The 20,703-nt window shown below is 38.7% G+C and overlaps 1 protein-coding gene across 2 annotated transcripts; it reads right to left on the bottom strand.

The window, feature by feature from the left end:
• Positions 1-4,660: 4,660 nt before the first annotated feature.
• On the bottom strand, positions 4,661-16,074 carry dctn4 (dynactin 4). Of its 2 annotated transcripts, XM_059346592.1 has the most exons (14): positions 15,884-16,074; positions 15,059-15,129; positions 14,742-14,920; positions 14,494-14,537; positions 13,772-13,879; positions 12,880-12,900; positions 12,247-12,320; positions 10,549-10,661; positions 10,344-10,453; positions 10,163-10,236; positions 9,254-9,308; positions 8,555-8,662; positions 6,033-6,130; positions 4,661-5,943 (listed from the first exon to the last, which is right to left on the bottom strand). In XM_059346592.1, exons 1-14 carry the CDS (start codon positions 16,016-16,018, stop codon positions 5,724-5,726), a joined length of 1,410 nt encoding a protein of 469 aa, XP_059202575.1. In that variant the 5' UTR covers positions 16,019-16,074; the 3' UTR covers positions 4,661-5,723. The 2 variants fall into 2 exon arrangements, with proteins under 2 accessions (XP_059202575.1, XP_059202576.1); XM_059346593.1 differs by lacking the exon at positions 12,880-12,900.
• Between the last annotated feature and the right edge of the window lie 4,629 nt (positions 16,075-20,703).

Raw genomic sequence — 20,703 nt, forward strand, 5'->3', positions numbered from 1 at the left:
ATCAATGAATTAAGATCTTACTGAGGTAAGTGCAGAGAAGTCTTTCTATAAATGGCAGAGGAACTCAAGCCCTTCTCTGTTTGCTGATATAAGCAAATAAACGAGTGTCATTCGTGTTCCAGGGTGAAATACCCTGTGACTGGAATTACACGTCTGTGCAAAGAGACCCAAAGCCTTTCGGAAAATTCAGGCCAAGATGTGATTATGGCAGCAAGCTCAAGTTGATCTTCAAGGTGTCAACACAACTCAGCACACAAGTGAACATGCTGCAGGCAAGTAAAAATCACCTCTTACTAAATTTGGGAAATGCACTTATTTGCTGTTGTACAGAGCATTACAGGAAGAGATTGATACCACAATTGTGCTGCTTAACTTAGCTTAGCACGTATAAAACTCATTCATGTTCTATTCTTTGTGCTTAGCTAAGCTAATCGGCTGCCATATAACAAACCTAATGGGACAGCAGGGGGCGACTCCACTGGCTACAAAAAGAAGTCAGATTGTATAGAAGTCTATGAGAAATTGACCCTACTTCTTCCTTGATTCATTACCTCGATAAACATTTTCCTAATGAGTTTGTGATCTCAATTGTTTGTTTCAAGTTTTCTTCAATGCAGCATGATGTTCATTTGGTAAATTATGGTCACATTTACAGTAAAATAGATGCAAAAATAGACACACTGTGTTTTTTTAATTAAGAACTTTGACAGTGTTTTTTAGTTTATGAAAGATAATTGAAACATTTTGGATGTCAATAAATGTATTGTACTAGTAAGTTCAAGTACTTAACAAGTACTAAAATATACTCTAGGGATTCAGCTATTCATTTAAATTATGGCTGCACCTTGCTAACCAAGCTAGCTAGATAGCATTAGTGTTGGCTAATAACCTCTTCTGCAGCTTTACCCTTTGAATCAAATATGGCCACTTTTGGTTCCAAAAAAACAAGATGGCAGCAGCCAAGATGCAAAACATCTTGGCCTGAGCAGTCTGTAGAAATACTGTATTTTGAATATTTGACGTGGTCCAAGGGTTTGCAAAAAGAACACTGTGTGACTGAAAGCACAGAGTAGCATACGGTGAAATGTGAGGCTATCCAATATCCTTCACTAAACTGGACTAATCCTGATTGTCTGATTTCATTTCAGATTTCATTTCAGACTTTGAGCCCTTCAGAGGGTTTGGTGATTCCCCCAGGGGCCCAATCTGTGGCACCGGCCTTAGCTCGGGGTGCTGACACACTTGTGCCCTAACAGACGTAATGCCCCCGGTGAGCAATTGAGCAAATAATAAATGAAAGCAAACTGCAGTCTGCAGTCTAGTGGGGGCTCGGAGGGGGTGTCGAGGGTCAGCTGCTTTCTCAGAGCGATCTTTTTCAACCAGGCGTCCAAAGTCAACATTCCAACTAACCTACCGCCATCAGAATGCAGCCTGAATGAAAGCGAGAGGAAATAGAGGGAGATGGAGAGAAAATGACAAAAAGAGTATCGTGGAGTTTTTTTTCTACTTCTGAAAAAGCTAATGTTTCACAGGTTTGGCTTTCCCAGCTTTGGGAGCCCACATGCCTACAGTTATTCATCTGGGTAGAAATCATCCATTACCTCTAATTAACCAGATGATGGTCTGGTGAGCAGAAAATGAAGGAGGCGATTAATCACTCACAGCACCTCCAGGCCTACGGCTCAACCTAAAAAAAGGGGCAAGTGAATGAAAAGAGCTCTTGGGCCTTTTTAAGCTTCTCCTCCTTATGTCCAGAAACAGGACATGTCCAAACTATTCTGGTCCAGACGCAGTAGAAAATAGAGACTCCTGTGAGGATATATTGGCAATATATATGCACCTGACAGATGTAATGAAAAAAGCACATCTTTATACTCATACATGTACTGCACGTACTGTACAGTTGATCTGTGAGAGAGGTAATATACAGAGAAATGATAGTCGTGCAGGCTTTTTCGAGATGCCATCTTTTTATTAGATGGAGGGAATTTACTGCTTCTGTTGAGGTGTAGTTTTTCTCCTCTTTTGCTCGTTTGTGTCATGCTTCTTCTGTGGGTGAGTTACTGGCGGTTTGGGCGGTGACGTAATTGTGGAAAGGTCCTGGGTGCAGTCAAACTTGTAATTCAGTGAGGAATTTTTCATCTGGTCAAGGCTGGCCGGGCCTGTCTTTATAAATAAAGATGTAAGTCTTCAAAAGAGGAAAAACAGAGGAAGAGGAAAAGGAGAGACATGAAAGGCATTTACTAACTTACTTGCTTGCTCAACACTGCCGGAGAAGCAAGATATTAATTTCTAATCCCCGTAACATGGTCACAGGTCAGATTTCTGTGCTGTTTACAGTATGAGGTTCTACAAATAAGAACCCGCTGATGCTGAGCATGAAATAATTGGAGTCTTGATCCAGGAAAATATTATTCTGACCAGAGGAATCCAGAATTTGTCTTCCAGACGGTGTTTTTGGGGATCATTCAAGGCCTGTTCATGAGTCAGTTATAATGTTCCTGCATAAATCTTCACTGCCATATGTAATTCAGTCATTTTCAATCACAGTCTTGTCTGTGTTTATCTAAATCAAATTATGGCCATGACTACATACACAAGTTTAGCATAGCATGCGCTCATCTTTTTTAATATAACACGATATTCCCAGCAGGAAAGCAACCTCCCACCAAGTGCAGGTACAGCTCACTGCTGCCGTGCACTCAAAGTCAGCTACTGCTATCATCAGCTGTGCTTGAAGTGGGAGTCTGGGCCGTTTCAGTGGTACGGACTCGCCCCATGTGTGCTTTATTACCTCATCTTCAGTGGTGATTTATGACTCTCACACAGGCCACTCTTCTGAGCTGTTTATATCTGCCGAAGATAAAAGAAAATCATGGCTTTATTACCCAGACAGAGTGGGTCTGTTTACACAGCAGACGGGGCCTCATTGGAGAGCTGCTACAGGCCTGCATCACACATATCTGATCTGCCGTTTCAGAGGCATAAACTGTGCCATGTGTGCAAAGCATCACTGAATGAGACTGATACATGTTAAATACAAAACGGTATCTTCCGGAACACACATTCCAATATTATCTTCTCCTAATGTTGACGAGGAGACATTTTATCCTCATGACTCACATCCTGAAAACAAACAGCTTGTATTATTAAAATGTTTCTGTCTGGATCAGTGTCCTCTCAGTTAATCATAACTATAATCAGATGTACTGTTTCAGCTTGTAGGGTAATTCAAGATCATCCTAAAGAACGCATGTCCCTGTTTGCTCTCATGTCTTCCTAAAGCCCTTTTCCATGCAACAGCTATCTAACAACTGTTTGCCTGCAGCGCCATCCTGTGGTCAGAATGAAAACACCATAAAGATCAACTCCCGCTGCTACATCTGTAGGTTATGAGGAAGTGATTTACAGACACACTGCATCATCCACTCTTACACCCCCAAATGCTTTCTAGCATTCAGGCCTTATATTTATACCTGGAGCCATCTATGACACTCATGACTGTGTTCTGTATGGAAAAGTGCTTCGACCTTCTCTGTCCATTAGAAGAGGCCAGCATTTGTTTTTATTTATTTATAAAGGGCTTCTGCAAAAATTGCCCTCGTACTTGACATCACTTATTGGCTGGAGAGATGGAACACAAAACACCCGTTAACAAGACTGGATCAGGCTGCAGGTTGATAGAATAACACTGATCTGGGAAAGGCTGCTTTTAGATAATATGCATTAGATGTTTGGAATGAATTGCAATGTACATTTAGTCAAAATGCTGCTTGATTTTTGACTGTTTTTAACTTGTAATTGTATTATATTATTTTTAAATGTTTTTATTTCTTTGTATTAATGTGATTTATCACTGGTACTGTATATCTTAAATGGTTTCTTTTAATGCTTTATTAATACACTTACTAAGTGTACTAAGCTCTCTCTTGAAAATTCACTCGACCTTAATGGGAATTACCTGATTAAATAAAGGTAATACATCTGAGGTGCTTATACTTTTACTTTTTATGCCACTTTCTACTTTTCATCCACTAAATTTCTTTACGTCATTACTTAAATTAAACTGTGCAAGTACAACTTGTATTAGTCGATAAATCAATTAGCTGATTGAAAGAGAAATTAATTGGCTAATATTTTGATAATCAAGCCACAAACTAACATATCATGCTTCCAAAGTCTCAAATGTGAAGATCAGCTGGTTTTCTCCTCAATTATTCTAATAATTATAAAAGTATTGTTAGTAACTTTGAGGTATGGTCTGTTAGACAATGAAGGTGTCCCTTTGGGCTCTGGGGTATTGTGACATGTCTCACTCTTTTCAGTATTTACAAACCAAACAATGAATTGATTATTGGAGAAAAAAATAAACAAATTAATCCACAATGAACATAATCATAGGTTAATGATTAAAAATGAGCTCCACATCAAGTAACTCCAAAAGTACAAGCCTGTATCTACATGAATGCATGAGTAATTATCATCTAATAATATAGAACTGTATCGTATAACTGTCAGTAAACATTATATTTACATCCTTTGATTAAAGGACTTTAACTTATAAGAGTATTGTTAAGTGTGGTAAGAAGTACCTTTCCATACATAGAAGATCAGAATACTTCCTCCACCACTTTCAGCCCTCTGCTCAAAACAAAAAAAGTCAGGATATTGATATTTTATTAGGCGGTACAGAAGATTAACAGTGTTGTAAGGCTCTGTTTTACTAACACACTTGAGACCAAAATTAACAGCAGCTTACGATATTCACTGGCAGAGGTCAGTGAGTTCTACAAACCAGGAGGATACATTGTTAAATCAGAAAGAAATTGATAGTGTCTCAATACATTTAAATAATGAACACTTAATGTAGTTTACAAAGCTTCATGTTCATCTTCTCCATTGTACCAGTGAGGGTTACTGTTTGACCTTAGACAAAAGAAAATTACGGGCAGTTATCACCTTCAACTAAGAACAGTACAGGATCAGTAAATGTGATGATGTCGTCTAACATGTGCGTTATTATTTACTACAGCTGAAGCATGCGAGTTAATACGATATTACTGTCTGCAGAAAAGGATTTTGGCGAGGATATATAAGCTGAAAGCGCAGAGGAGTGTGCGGCACAGGTGGGAATTGTTCGGATTGTTCTCGACTATGATTTCTGATTCTGCTCATCACTCATTTATCCTCTAACGTTTCTATATTCTGGATGTTACAGAATGCCATTCAGTCATCTTTGAACTTAAACTGCTATATTTCACGTACATTAAAATTACACACACAAATCCACAGCAGACACATTTCAGTAAAACAAGGTCTACTTGTAGTTGCAATTTTAGAAAATACTGTATGTAGCACAATAACACATTTATTTAGTGTGATGCATATTTCAGGTCCTCTTTCCTGTAGGTAACCTCACGCTTCAAAAGTGCTTCTTACTGTTGGAAGGTGTTTCGGCTGAAGAGAAAGATGATGGAGGAATACAGTATATCGTTACAGCAAACAAAAAAGAAGTGGGTTTTATGAACTGGGCTGTCATGCATGAATCCGATGATGCAACTTGAGCTAAAACTCTGAAACAACTGTATATTAAGCTGATCAAACATTTCTTAACAGACAAAAATAAGCAGAATCAGAAATCATTTTTAAATTAGATTCATCCCAAAGTTTACAGAAATTAGTTCAAAGAACTCAACACTAGGACTGTTTGATGGTAATTGTGTTCAGGGGGCGAGTGGCCCCAGCCTCAACTCTACGTGGTGCGTGAGCCAAATGGCCTCGGTGACGGGTTCGGCCCCCTCCTCGCTCTGCCTGACTGGAGCCGCGAGGTTGCGGAAGTCATGTCGGATCTTAAATGAAACGGTGACGTCGGCATCCTCTTCTTTCTGAGGGATCACTTTGATGAAGAAACCAATCTTGTTGGCTTTCCTGAAGGCAACAACACTGTGGAAAGAACAGAGGGATCAGGTTAACAGCTACCTCAAATTATTAATTCTTTGTGAGTGTCGGTGTGTCAGTGTGTATTAACTTACTCTGGGTCATCCTGGAAGTCCTGAGGTTCAGCCAGTTCATCGTATTCAGCAGCAGCATCCTTTCCTGCCAAAACCAGCTCTTTGCTGGGTACCATAACCTAGAAAAAAAGAGAAAAACGGCAACATTATTCAGTGACTTTCAGACTACTAGATAAGTCAACCTAGAATTTATACATCATCCGTTTTGAAGCATACCAATGTCAACTTATGCAAAAAATATATATATATATTTTTAAAAAACCTTCAACTCAAAAATGTGTTATGCTTTTTGTTGCTGCACTTGGAAGTTTGACCTTCACTGTGCTGCATGTTTGTCACCGTTTTAAAATTCATCAGCTGAAAGAGGAAAGTTTTTCTGTGCTCACCTTACAGATAAGTTTAGGTTGTGTTCTTTAGTGTTGTGAGCTTTATTTTTTTTTATTAATTCAGGAAATCCAATAGTTAAACTTTTAAAGTGAATAATATTTGTATATTCATGGTTTATGTGTTGTTGTTTTTTATAAATCAGGTAGAAGAGGCAGACGAAACTGAAGAAAGAGTATGTTAGTGTCAAAATATTGATTTTCAAGTCTATAAATATATAAACACTGAATATCAGACATTTTTTCGCAGTATCTAATACCTGCTGTGCTTTCCGCTCGCTTTTCTCGGCAACACATGCAATGCCAATACAGCCCTAGTCTTCTCATCACTCATCTGTATGCTTCGTTTGAATTTGTGGGTTCTGTGAAATTGTTCGCTCATTAAAGATTTTGTTATGTTCGATAACTTGCGGACCGCAGCTTCAGTTCAGACACTTAACTTTACTGTGCGCTGCACATAAACTTAAGCACGTCTCCTGAATTTTTCACAACAACCTTACATAATGCTGACTGTTGTGAAACTGAGTTTCTCTGATTAAAACCTTTTGAATGTGTGACAATCTCAGAGGCCTTTGAAGATGTGCATCACCTCCTCCCCGCCCCAAGAAAAATGCTGTTTTTATTAATTAAAAAAAAAAAAAAACGTAATTATTATTAATGTTTACCAGTCATTCTCCAGAAAATTGTGACAGTTAAGAAAGTTGATATAATTATCTTTTGTTTAAAAAGAAAATCTAAAATTATTGATTTATGCATTAGTCAGAAGTCATATTTGTGCTGTGTGTGAGGGGGAAAGCACTTTAGATCACATTTACCTGTAAAATGAATATACTGCACTCTGACAGTCATCAACAAACTTACATATACTTTAATAAAATACATAATATATATGGAAGATTTTTTTTATTTATTCTTTTTACACTGTTTCTCTATACAAGGCCAATAAAGCAAAAATATTTTCTTGTACCTGACAAGTTTCGGCTACCTTGCCTCTGTAGCCTTCATCAGAGGTGTCACGTGATGTTGGTGTGACGTCGTCTGTGATGTGTTATATTTATTGGCCTTGTATAGAGAAACAGTGTAAAAAATTATATCAGTAGGCCTAATGAACCTCTTCAATATATATATGGAAGAGACGAGCAAAGGCCGCCTTGAAAGAGCTGGTCAATGAAATCAACCAGGCATGGCGCGCTGTGGCTCACGCTGCCCTGCAGGTGTTTGAATATCAGATCAAGCAGAATGACAGGACTGCACACTCAGTTTGGCCACAATGTGAATGGAAATGGGTCATGAAGACGCTCTGTTTTGGCCAGGAGCTCTTCCTTACCCAGTCTGGCCCATGACTTCATCACTAAAGAGGCCAAGACAAACAGCCTGTAGTCACTGAGAGCCTCGCAGCGGCTGCTGGCAACTGGCAGCTCAGCAGACCATTTACCGCAGGAACACGGCACTCTTCGCTGTGCGTGTGACAGCTGACAGATGGAGGTAAAAATGGGACCCAACTGCTCTGCATATGAGATGATGACAAGGCTACCTAGTCCATAAGGAACAGGCGGCATGAAGGAGCAGACTGCCCAGCACCCTCTGAAGCTGGATGGTTAGATTGCAGAGATACTGCTTGATATAATATGCAATATTTAAGAGTAGGCAGGTGGTAAACAACTGCCACAATCTGTGACTGTGCACATTTATTACACTCTGTATTTGAGCCATGATGCTCTGTCCAGCTGCTAAAGCTCCGTTCACTGATGTTTGGCCACCATGCAGGGCAGAAGTGCTCCTAAACAAGCTGATAAACACACAGCCCTGACATATTATTGCCTCATAAAGTGCTTTTAGTAAACAACTGTGTAACTGGCAGACAACACAGAAAGATATCATCATCCCGCTGAAATGTTTCCGACCACCTGACAAATTTATGTTCAGTGTTCACTGGCCTTTAAACTCTTACAATATCTTGGTTGTAATCTGTGAGACTGTAAAGCAGGATGATGGTTCTCTACAGGTTTGTTATGAGGAACTCCTTTCAGATTTAACTTGTTCTTTAGATTCAGTAAGGTTTAACAACATCACTGTTCAAACTACTGAATCTAAAGAACATATAAATTAATGTTTAAGTGCAGCCCTGATTCTTCCTGTGGCTCCAGCAGAGTTTAGTACCTTTGCAGTGCTGTTGATGTCATCAGGATCTTCATCCTCACAAGCAGCCAATGTGACGTGGGTGATGTTCTCCACTGGGTTGGTCAGGGTCAGCAGAACTTGGCTCTCCTTAATGGACAGGATGAGGGAAAAAAAAAAAGTTTACCTCAAATTACCTTTCAAAGCCGACTGTAAGGTCTCGTCTTCTTTTGATCCGTAAAAAAGACAATTTAAAGGTCTTTTCACACCGGGATAGAAAAGTTAAACTGCTCTACTTTTCCAGAAGCTGTCTTGTGTAAACTTTATGTTATTTGACAAAGAGGACACTATATTACAGGATCAAATGAAGCAATCAATCAATATTCATATTGTTGTGAGATGACTTACCATCATACTGTTTAAATGAGTTATATTATCTTATTTTTATATATATAATATTGTGAAATTTGTACTTCATTTATGCACTTTTTCAAATCTGAGAGACAGTTTTATGCCTTGAATGCAAAGCAAATGTCCTTGTGGGAAAATAAAAGACTCACTTGACTTGAGCTCAAAACACATTGAAGAAGCTTTCAGTGGAGTGGAGATTTGTTGGAAAATGGTCAGAGTTGAATACTTGGTTTTTAACGGCATGTAACAGACTCTTGAGGTTTAGATAATAGACAGAATGAATGAAACATGAAAAAGATATACTTAACATGAACCAGTGCACACACTGACCTTCATGGTCCGGAGATTTGGAATGGACATGATTCTCACTTCAGGGATGTAACTCCTGTGGGAGGAACAGGCAGAACGCCAATCAAACTCAAAAACCCTGACAGTGTTCAACACGGCACTGCCCTTTCAACACCCACTGCATTTAAAATAAAATAAAAACATATTTTCCGACTTGGCATACCCAAATGTAAAGGTTTCATATGAAAGGTTGAAATCTTTATATCTTTCTGTTTAGCATATGGTGAAAACTCAACTTGAGCTACATCAGTTCAGTCATGGCTCAAAAAAAGTATTCTTTATGCAATTCACCACATACCTTTTAATTTGTCAACTGTGCATTAATAAAAGACCTCAAGGCCTAACCTGTTGAGAGCTTTTGCTTGTTGCGTCACTGGTGTCCCTGAACCTCTCAAGAATTAAAGAATGAGTATTGAAAAGAGGTTTGCAGTAACTATAAACAGTATAAAGCTTAAGGCTGGCAGGTGGGTTTTAAGAGGGTAAATCCAATTCACTAAAAGCTGAAGTTAATATTTGGTGATACCAGTTAAAATCCATCCATTCCGAAACTGTATATTCCTGTGAACATGCTATTTGTACAGTACGGACAACCCCAAAACTGTCAGGTGGGTTTGTTTTCCAGGACACCATTTTTGGCCTGTATTATGGTCAAATATATTTTGTATTGTTCTTTAAAAAGAACAAAATGTGTTTAAGATTAAGCTTCTTTCTCAGGGATAATTTCCTGAACATGTGTTTATAGTTTTACTTGGCTACAATGTAACTTTAGGATCTTAATCTAATTAAGCCACACCAAGCTTTAGGCTCATTTCTATTTTTTATTCATTAAAAAAAGACCAGCTTCATCATGAAGATGCATGTTTCACACAGAATCTCAGGACCACTACTCACACAGCCACCAGCTGGATTTTAAACTTGATTGAAGTAGGATTAAACTCTGGCTTGCTCAAGTTGTGCTCACATTTCTGGAGGAGGAGATTAACAGAAAAAAAGGTATTATCTAAATGTGATCTACATAAAAACAGCAGCCTTTGGTTGATACCGCAGAGTAAAACTCTGGAGTGGCACTGACCCTGCAGCGCAGCGAGCGCTTCATCAGGAGGTGTTTGTGTCTGGGGTGGAGCTGAGAAGCTCCTGCAGGCTGGAAGTCGGGCTGCAGGAGCCGCTGGCGCAGCGTGGTCACTGAAAGGACACAAGAAGTCTTAGATGCAACTCCACCTCAATTAGAGAGACAAGGATGATCAGTATTGTTTAGCAAGCTCAAAACAAATTGTTACCCTCCGGTAAGCTGATGGGCCGAGTATAACAATCCTCAGGCAGGGGCTCCACTTCATCAAGGGCCTGGGCAGGTTCGATGGAGATCTCCTTCTGGTCCTCACCCTCTTTAAGGCTAGTGTAATTACGGAAATACTACTATCAGTCATCTGTTCTATCTCTTATAATGATGACATTTAATGTTAGCTGAAAACATAGTGAGATTATCCAATATTTAAACCATAGAAATGAAGTGAAAGTGGAACAGACATTTGTTTCAAATTCAAATGAACATAGCAGGATGGTCACAGCGGAGGCCATTTTCATGTGTACAGCTGCCATTATAGAGTCATTATTTTTCTCGGGTCAATGCACAGTGATTTTTGATTTAACGAGACAACTGACCACGGCCAACAGAGCGATGTCTGTTCTACTTTCATTCTATTTCTATGGTTTACACCACCCAGACCACTTACATATATCTGACACTGACACATTTTCCCAGCATGAACTAAAGCTTCGACCCTTTTTTGTATAGACACTGGTTTTCACAACAGTCTTTATAGTAGTTAATCCAATTAAAGGTACATTTCAGTATTTTTCAACCTGGACCCTATTTTCCTATACTTTTGAGTGAGTAATGAGGACAACAACTTTTTAAATTGGCCCAGAATTGAGCAAAAACAGTGCAGCCATCAGCCACGAAAAGGGCTGTGATGTAAAAAAAAGTGCTTGTTTTGCCACTAACAGGCCCAGATTGTAAAGTGTCTTCTTTACCTTTTGAGTAATTGATTTTGTTTGTTATTGTGTAACTAAGACTAACTCAAGGAAGAGTGTCCTTCTGAAATCTTGTGAGGTGACTGGAAGATAACAGTGAAAACTGCTGAGTGAGAGAGTTGAAGAGGAGTGCCTAAAATAGTTTGATGTGTTGGAGAGGAGAAAACTCAGCTAAATGTTATCTAAAAGAGTTTCAAGCTCAATAGTTTGCTGAATCCAACAATGTGGAAGATGCCACACAGTCCAGGTCCAGTATTGAGCAGCGCTGCAGCCAGAATCATGAGATTGGTCCAGTTTGAAAAATAAAGAAGTGTTCCTTTTACAGTCCAGAAGGGTTTTTTTCTGCTTTGTTCAGATAGCATTAAAGCTGCTGGTTATGCAGTATAAAAAGGAGACTTTTGAAAACTCAGTGTTGGTACCTTTGATGACACTTTGATATGTGAGATTTTAGACTTCTAAAGCCCAAACCCTTTTAAACACAAGACTGGATTCACATAATTATTTTCCATTGTGTCCTAGCCTGTTTTACATGAGTCTCCTGGATCTGACAGCCCACTTTGTCAATACAGCACCTTTTGTCAGACTATTTGTAATTTTTAGACTTAAAGCAGGAGCCTTGAATGCATCCCTGTGGTGGAATATAAAAATGGTGATTGCTCACAACTGTATTACTACAAGGTGATGATGTAACTTTGAGAAAAAATAAGGGTGACGAACAGTTCACTGTGATGGATTACCTTTGTATCTGAAGCCAAGTTTCAAGGCTCCGCAAATTGATTTTCACGGCACACTGAAATTAATGAAACAATGGCTGCTGGGTGGTAAGAAATCAATTTATCTAAGTCACCCATAATATGCACGTAGTTTAACTAGGGGAAAAAAAGTCCCACGTGTGGAGTCAAAAGCACAAGTAATTTCCTTTTAGATGACAAAAGACCACTCACGAAAGGCCAGACAGGCTTGATATGGGAGCTCCAGACCTCTGCCGCTGCAGCCTGGTTCCAAGGCCATATTTTTCCTAAGTTAAGGGAAAAAGAGAACACAAGATCAGGCATTTTGCCAAGTAAAAATAAAGGAGAACTCAAAACAAATTTTGAAAGTACATCTAATCTACAACCAATTTCTACAAGACAACTTTTAACGCAGGGTCTAGGTCGAAAGGGAAATTTATGACAACTTTTAAGAATAAAAATGGAAAGAAACAGCATTTATCATTTAAATAAACAATAAATAAGCCATAAACAATTTTCATTTGTCTTGTGGTAAGAGACAACAACAGGAGCTCTTCTGCTCAGGATAGTGGGGGAGAATCAACTCTGACAGACTGAGGGCTCAGGATTTAATATGAAAAATATTTTTGATCTGGTTACACAGACTTCAACAAAGTCTTGTATTTCTTCTCCCCCTCTACCTAACATAAAGGCTCCCATTGTGTGGACATCAGTCTCATTAACCCAAGGAGACATTCATGTGATCTGTGAGGCCACTCAGTAACAGATTAGACAGAAACAGAGATAAACAGAAGACAGTGCTATGGTAAAGACGAGACTACCCAAGTTGTGAAAAATACAACTCACCACCACATGAATAGTGTGTTGCTGGGGGCAAAAACCAAAATGTCAGAGTGCACAAGCAAAGAAAACAAAGAGAGAAAAAAGAACCAGGTGAAACCAAAGCAGTTTAGCAAAGATTAGTGACATGCAACAGCAACAGAAATGCATCAGTGATGAAAAAGAACCGCAGGACATCACAGCGTAAGTGTTTAAAATGGTTCCAATACACGACAGCAAAGACTGGTGTGGATTATTGGATGTTAATTATTGTAAAAGTAGAATGCAGGAGGTGTAAAACCATGTGCCAACAAGCTGAAGAAGCATGAAGACAAGTCCACACCAGGCCACTAAATTAGCTTTTTTTATTATTAATTATTGCTCGCTAACCCCAAAATCACTTGTCCTTAGCCAACCGTTGTTTTGCTTTAAACTAAACTCACAGATGTGTGATATGTGATACGAACAGTTGGAAAGTTCTTGCTCTGATTGAGGCCAATGTGGATGAAAAACGTTTGGAAAGTAACCCAGAATGTTGATGTTGTTTCAAAAAGTTACAAGCATTTTCATACTTATTTACATAAATATAGACATGGTGTAAAACTTGCACTCCAACCAAACAGGACAGCAGCTAATTAATTCCTTCTCTTTTCGTTTAAGGTGTGCTAATCATATAATATCACCAATGACACATATGTTAAGTATAACCCTGGTAATATTATAGACATTTTTGAGTTGATTATCTGTATTGAATGAATCACTTAAATGCATACAATCGTTAATCAGAATTGTGCTCCAACAGTACCTGCACATTGTGAAGCACATTACAGTGAGACAACAGCTGTTTGACATTTGAAAAGGTTAAAGAAGGTGCAGAATTTTTGAAAAGGCTGAACTGGGCTCAGAGGGAGTGGAGTACCGAGAACGCCAGAGGCATGCACTGTCGTCTCCTGGCCAGCTTCTTCCTGTCTCTCTCCTGTTTCTCTCTGTGGGCCAGCTGCTGGTAATACTCAATCAGCTTGTTGATCTGGAGGAAACAAAAATTTGATCCTGGTTAAGAGTGATGACGAATTAGGCCCAGTATACTAAGCACTCACACCCGCAAATACATTTTGATCAGTTACACAGCAGTTTTAGGCGTTTGAGGACAGTAAATATTTTACAAGGGAACTGTAAAATACATCACACAGCGATTTGACATCCAAGAATGTGGGGTACTTTTATGTAACACAATAATCCAGGAAGGCATTATAGGCACCATTCAACAAATGAGGTGTCACACTTTAATTTATGAAATTTGGAAAGTGCAGAATAATGGTCAATTACAATGGCAATCACTGCAAGAAGCACTTACATGCTCTAAAGAATGTAATGTGCTATAAAAAATTAAAAAAGAACCCAAAAAATTACTAGATAATTTCCTTTAACAACCACTTGAATTATGAAACAATAATAAAGGGGGCATTCATGATTAGTTGTTTGTGGCACATCTGTGGCCTCAGCAACTAAGCTACATCTTGGTTTGCTTTTGCCTCTGGCTGAGTGTCACTTATTCAGAGACTATTCAAAAAGAAGTAATGCATGACCAGAAAGCATGTGAGCAACTTGTGAGAATTTAAATGACCACAGGGGAAGACTTACCCGCTGAGTATGAGGGTTCTCTGGCTCTTGCCATCCACCGCTGGCTGCAGTGAACAAAATCCACCAGAAAATGAGATTTAGACAGCCATAAGAAACAAATAGAGCAGCGTAACTAATGAACTCTACCTACAGCTGGGCTTGTGTCATGATTGTAATACTGGCGCTTCTTACTCCTATTTGAAGTTAAACTTGTAAAAATACAGTTAATATGACCATATTACTGTTTCTATCATCATATCCACACCCACCAACTGATTTGTCAGCCATTCCCACGTCCCTGGACGTCCAGCGACAGAAGCCGCAGGCCAGGTAGTAGGCCTTCTTCATGGCCGTCTTGGTAGGATCATCAGGTAGAGGAGCTGGGATGTTGGTGGCTCGGGTAGACAGTGTGTGCATGCAACAAGGGCAGTCAAAACAATTTGCACACCTACAACAGAGCACAGATAATCAGGAATTAATTCATGGATAATAAAGATGTAAATATTGTGAAGTAATGGAGACCAGACAGGTATAAGTGCTGTATTATGTATGAGGCCCTCTATAGGCGTGTGCACATCAGTCTCACCTGTTCTTTTTCAGCTTAGCCTCTGCAGATGGCATGTTCTCCAGACAGCTTGGACAATAGTGGGAGTCCACCTAATCACCAGGAACAGGGGTTCAGCGAAGGGGTCAGTCAAACTGTGTGTCTACATCTTAAAGTTTATGTCATACTGATTTCCTGACTGTAGGATCATCAGTGTTTTGATTATTTCTAAGTTAACAAACGTGATTAGCCTTAAATACTGGTAGCATTCACTTGGACAGTAAGAAAGAATAACGAAGAGGGGAAATTAAAGTTTTCCCCGAGGGCAGCCTTGGCGGTTTTTCCTAGTAGCATAATCATGTGTTTACACAGAAAAATCACTGACTAATAATCTGAAGTTGCAGTAGGTGAAACATCTTAAGCACTCTGGGTGTGGTGTCTATAACTGTCAGCCACGTTAACAAGGTGGATTTCGACAGCGATGGCCGTGGATGGGGTGGACTAATGTTGTCATAAATCGTTTATACTTGTTGGACATATTCTTTAATCGTGAGCTAAGTGGATACTTTAACGTTAAGATCAAAGAATAGCCAGAGCTAGCTAGCTAGCCTGTTAGCCTATTTATGCTGTACTCGACATAACGCTAACTCCAACGGAAGTCGAAGCATCACTTACAGCCAATGAGATGAGGAGACGGTCGGAGAACATTTTGATTGACAAGCTGCTGAGCCATTCAAAGCGCGAGTGGCTGGAGTTAATCCCGCCTACCTGTCAAAGCTACTAGCGAGCCGGCTAACAACAAAGTAGCTGCTGACTAAATGAAGCTAGCAGCTAGCTTAAACATAGTCTGGGAAAACGTTCACGTACCTCGTGAGACACACATTCCAGAGAGCGCAGTTCACTGCAGTAGCGACAGAAATAAAGTTGAGATAAAGGGGCTCTGATCCTTTTCTCTCCACGAACCAGATAGTTAACTCTGTCTGGCTGCAGAAGGGACGCCATCTCTGAGCAGCGCAGCCGAGTTCGGGGCTCACTGACTGCACTGCTAGTATCCAAGTCACCGCTAGTTGTCTAGAGACACCGTGCTCAATGTCGACCTCCTGTGGTCAGGGCCAGATTAACACTTTGCTGTACCCTGGGCAACAATATTCAAGGGCCCCATCATCCCGATCCCAGAATCACCATAATCACAATAACTAACTGTCATCAAGTGCATTTTCATATGTACAGATGTGCAAATGCTCATAGAACTACAAATGCACCACGATGTCCTCTTGTCAAGGCCACTCATTTACTATGATGTTATGAAAACAAAACACATCGGCATCAGTATCATCTGGCAAAATTGACCCACTAGGCCTACATAATAATAATAACTAGAAAATTTCCTCTGGGGAAATTTTGAAAGGGCCACGGGGGCTATTGCCGGTGTGTGTACACTATGATGAGATTCTTCAGAGATTTCAAACAATTAATACTAGTAATGTTATGATACTATATAATATACAAGGAGCACACCTACAACAAACATTCCTCTTCAAGTATTTATTTATACAGCAACCTATGCCCTTTAACCTCAAAATGTGTGTGTGTGTGTGAAACATTTGCATTTGGAGTGTGCGTGTGTGTGTGTGTGTGTGTGTGTGCGTACGTGTATCTTTAACTGATATTACATTAAATGACCAGTGTGTGTGTGCGTGCGTGTATCTTTAACTGTTATTACATTAAATGACCAGTGTGTGTGTGTGCGTGCGTGTATCTTTAACTGATATTACATTAAATGACCAGTGTGTGTGTGTGTGCTTGCGTGTATCTGTAACTGTAATTACATCAAAGCATCAAAGCGTTGGGGTCGACCAATCAGAGCAGAGCAATCAACGGAATTAACAGCTGTGGAATCTTCTGGCACAATGAAAGCAGCCAGAGGTGGGCAGAGTGAAATTTCTGGCCTCGAACAGAAAGCATTTTTGGCAAAACCATAATACCTATCATTGATCCGACTTCACTTTGAGTGTCCTGAGTTCTTCCTGAACCTCTACATATGTTTTTTTTAAGAAAAATGAAAAAATAGCTTTGTTAGAGCGATCTAAAAAAACAGTTAAATCTCACTTTTTCCAAAATCTTCCTGCGTTTTTAATATGGGACCCAATGAGGCTGTTGGTGGTTTTGGTGGCACATCTTTGCGTCGTACGCCCAAACTATAACTCTGACAGCTTTACCAGAGGATTGTGAGTGAGAAGACAAATTTTCCTACGTTTCTATGTATAAATTATTTCTGAAGAGTGGAATTTGCGGCCTGGGGTGCAGTTTTCAAATTTATTTTTTGACAGTTTTACCTCTCCCTCTACACTCTGAGCGATGGCATCACACACTCTGACACGAACATTCCGTGCAATACACACCCATTATAATCTCAGAATTTCTCCAAAAATGATCATGGTCATTGAACAGGGATTGATAAAAAACTATATGACCTATCGAAATGCAAATTAATACACCAATACACAAGACTTGTGTCTACTGTTTAAAGTTTAAATGGAGTCTCTAGGTGAAATTATGCCGGAGAAGTAGACGTCTGAAAATCTTCAATTAATGTTCTTTTTTGCTCATTTTCTTTCGGCCGTCCCATTCATTTCAATGCAAAATTTTGGGCAGTTTTTCGCAAAAATTTCACCCCCGAGCACTGGTCCCTACAGCTAATTGCTGTATGGGACCAGTGCTCGGTGCGATTGCCCCGAGGCCCTAATAATGATAATACAATTTATTTGGAAGGCGCCTTTCTTGGCACTCAAGGACACCATACAAAAAGATAGAAAAAGACAGGGATGGAAGTGTCCTCAATTTTCACAAAAAAATAAGTAAGCAACCACTTTCAAAGCATCCAGTATTTATTTAACAACACCTATTCCCAGCACAAATGAATTGATAGAGCCATCGTAGAGGAAGACAAGACACAAACAAAAGTCAAGAATCTAGAATCAAGTAGCATTTTGGTCCTCAGTTCATTTTAAACAGAAATCCCCCTGTCACCTCAAAATTCGTTTTTGAGCAACGGCTCCGATGTACAGTTTAATATAAGAGAGAGATAACCAGATATTTTGCTTGTGCCCACACTGCCCTGGGCCCTTTTGAAGGCGGGGGCCCCTGGGCAATTGCCCAGCTGCCTATGGTTAATCCGGCCTTGCCTGTGGTCTGTATTAAAACTGTTGGTCCCACACCCAGGAGAGATGAACTGGTATGGGCTCACTGGACTCATACAGACAGAGGAGCTTTTAGTTTAGCCTGTCTTCAGATCCTGCATGAAACAATACTGGTCCCAGCTACATTTTGCACTTATAATTAGCTTCAGAATCAAAATATCTTGAATGACACCAAGAAAAAGCAAAATGGCCAAAAGTGGCCAAAGTAGTAGTACATAGGACCCTTACAAAAAAACGATAGGTGTCAGTTTTTATTTAATATAATTAATGTATATTCTTAATAATTTTGTGGGTATTTTTCAGCCTATATAGCAGTTTGGTTCTAAAAGTTGTGTTTTATGATGATTCTGTTGATACCCTACATGAATATGGTTAACACAGGGTTAGAGGGGTTGTGTCTCTGTGTGTAGTGACAGTTTTATTTTTAAGGAATTAACCTTACAGTGAATAAATATTTGTTCATTTTACAGTATAGAGCTTTGATTCAGCCTTCTTTTTTGTTTTTATCCCTCAAGAGGATTGGTAAATTCACAAATATATTATGATGTTATAATCATGTTGCCTTGTTGCAAAAAATGTATGTAGGCCTATGTGGCCTTATTGGAAACTACAGATCTAAACTGAACAGTGTGTAAAATATAGATAATGGGGTGCTCTAACGGGACTGGAAAGAGGCCTGTCAGCCACTCACAGGGCATATGGCCAAGTACCAACTCTCCATGGCAACAGCTGATCCCAGAGAGGAGAAATGATCCATGAATAAAAATAAAACCAACAGTATTTCTCCTCTTTCAGCAAAGTTCAACTTGCCTCTCCAATAGTCTTTTTTATGCATCAACATCTTGTATAATTTCCCTCCACAGTCTCAGTGAGTGCTGTTTATGAATGTTCACAGTAGGTTAAGCACCAGGCATGCTCAGACACACACAGAGACCCAGTCAACTGTGCTTGCTTTATTTTTGACGAATTGTATTAATTAGGGAAAGCCACTGTTAAGGGACAACATCATTTAGTTATGTATAACAAAATAACTGCTACTAAATGATAGAAATATTGATTGCCTCATAAAAGAGCACTTAAACAGTGGCTTATTGTGATACCAGAAGAAAAGTTATTCATTTCTCACTTTCCATCTACCTGAAAGCTATAGATGCAATATTCCTTTTTACACTTTAATGAAAAAGCATTCAAATATTCAAACACTGCATGCACTCAACATAATAGCACAGAAAAACAAGAATATCGATTTAAGTTAATAGAAAAAATATTTTTAAAAAGAGTTTTGATAAATAAACACTGTTTATGTAAAATTATAATAAGAAAAAAATATAATCTATATTTCTTTGAAGAGTTCACCATACAATTTAACTGTTAGTGTTAACAAGTTTGAGAGTATTCATATATTCATTTATTATATTATTTATTATATTTATTTGATTATGACTTGTATTATTTTGAATTTATGGATGTAAAATTAACTATATACAGGCCTAATGAATAACTATTAATTCAATGTTATATATATATATATATATACGTATATATATTTTTTTATTATTATTATTTATTTATTTTTAATTTAGCCCAATAAGATGCATTCATACACTTATACACTCATGGGAAAAATTATTAGACCAACATAATACGGGACAAACATAATGATAACAATAAAAATACCTCATAAGAGTTTAATTTAAGAGCTGATAGCTGATAGCCATTTTCCATGGTTTTCTTGTGATCTTTCTTATGATTATGATAATTATTTGATTATTATTATCAAGGAAACCATGGAAAATGGATAAATATTGCTAAATAAATCTCTCAAGGTTTCCTTGCATAATGCCCAGTAGGATGATTATAGCACAGGATCTATAGCAGACGTTGTCAATGATTCTGAATCTCTTGTAAGATCAGAATTCTACATATATATATTCTTAGCAGCATGCTCTTAATCAGACTGTGTGCAAGAATTGTACAAACTACACACTGTACAAAATATCATATACTAGAGCTGGTGATATGACAACATATACAGTCATCACAAAATGATTAGACCATTGTTTTCTTCAATGTATTGTTCATTAAAATGCCTTTATCAACTAAAGGTGCATTTGTTTTGACAGATATAATGATAACAACAAAAATAGCTCATAAGAGTTTGCTTTAAGAGCTGATATCTAGACATTTTCCATGGTTTTCTTGATAATAACCAAAATCATTATCAAGAAAACCATGGACAATGGTTAGATATCATCTCTTAAATTAAACTCTTATGAGCTATTTTTGTTGTTATCATTATATTTGTCCAAACAAATGTACCTTTAGTTGTACCAGGCAATAAAATGAACAAGAAATTGAAGAAAAGGGGTGGTCTAATATTTTTTTCCATGACTGTAGAAGGCCTTCCACTGTTTACGTCGTTACGTCAGCAGAGGGCGTCCTCTCAGCCAGCTGTGCGGCCCTCCGCCCCTAGCAGAGCCGGAGGAG

This window comes from Centropristis striata, chromosome 12 (assembly GCF_030273125.1).
Source record: "Centropristis striata isolate RG_2023a ecotype Rhode Island chromosome 12, C.striata_1.0, whole genome shotgun sequence".
Taxonomy (NCBI): Eukaryota; Metazoa; Chordata; class Actinopteri; order Perciformes; family Serranidae; genus Centropristis; species Centropristis striata.

Bases quoted from the DNA above. Each gene is read 5' to 3' on its own strand.
- dctn4 (XM_059346592.1), bottom strand. From the start codon at position 16,018: ATGGCGTCCCTTCTGCAGCCAGACAGAGTTAACTATCTGGTTCGTGGA. The intron at 15,130-15,883 runs GTACGTGAACGT...CCTGGTGATTAG, and splicing joins TGGAATGTGTGTCTCACGAG to GTGGACTCCCACTATTGTCC. The intron at 8,663-9,253 runs GTCAGTGTGTGC...CTGTCCATTAAG, and splicing joins CAAATCTCCGGACCATGAAG to GAGAGCCAAGTTCTGCTGAC.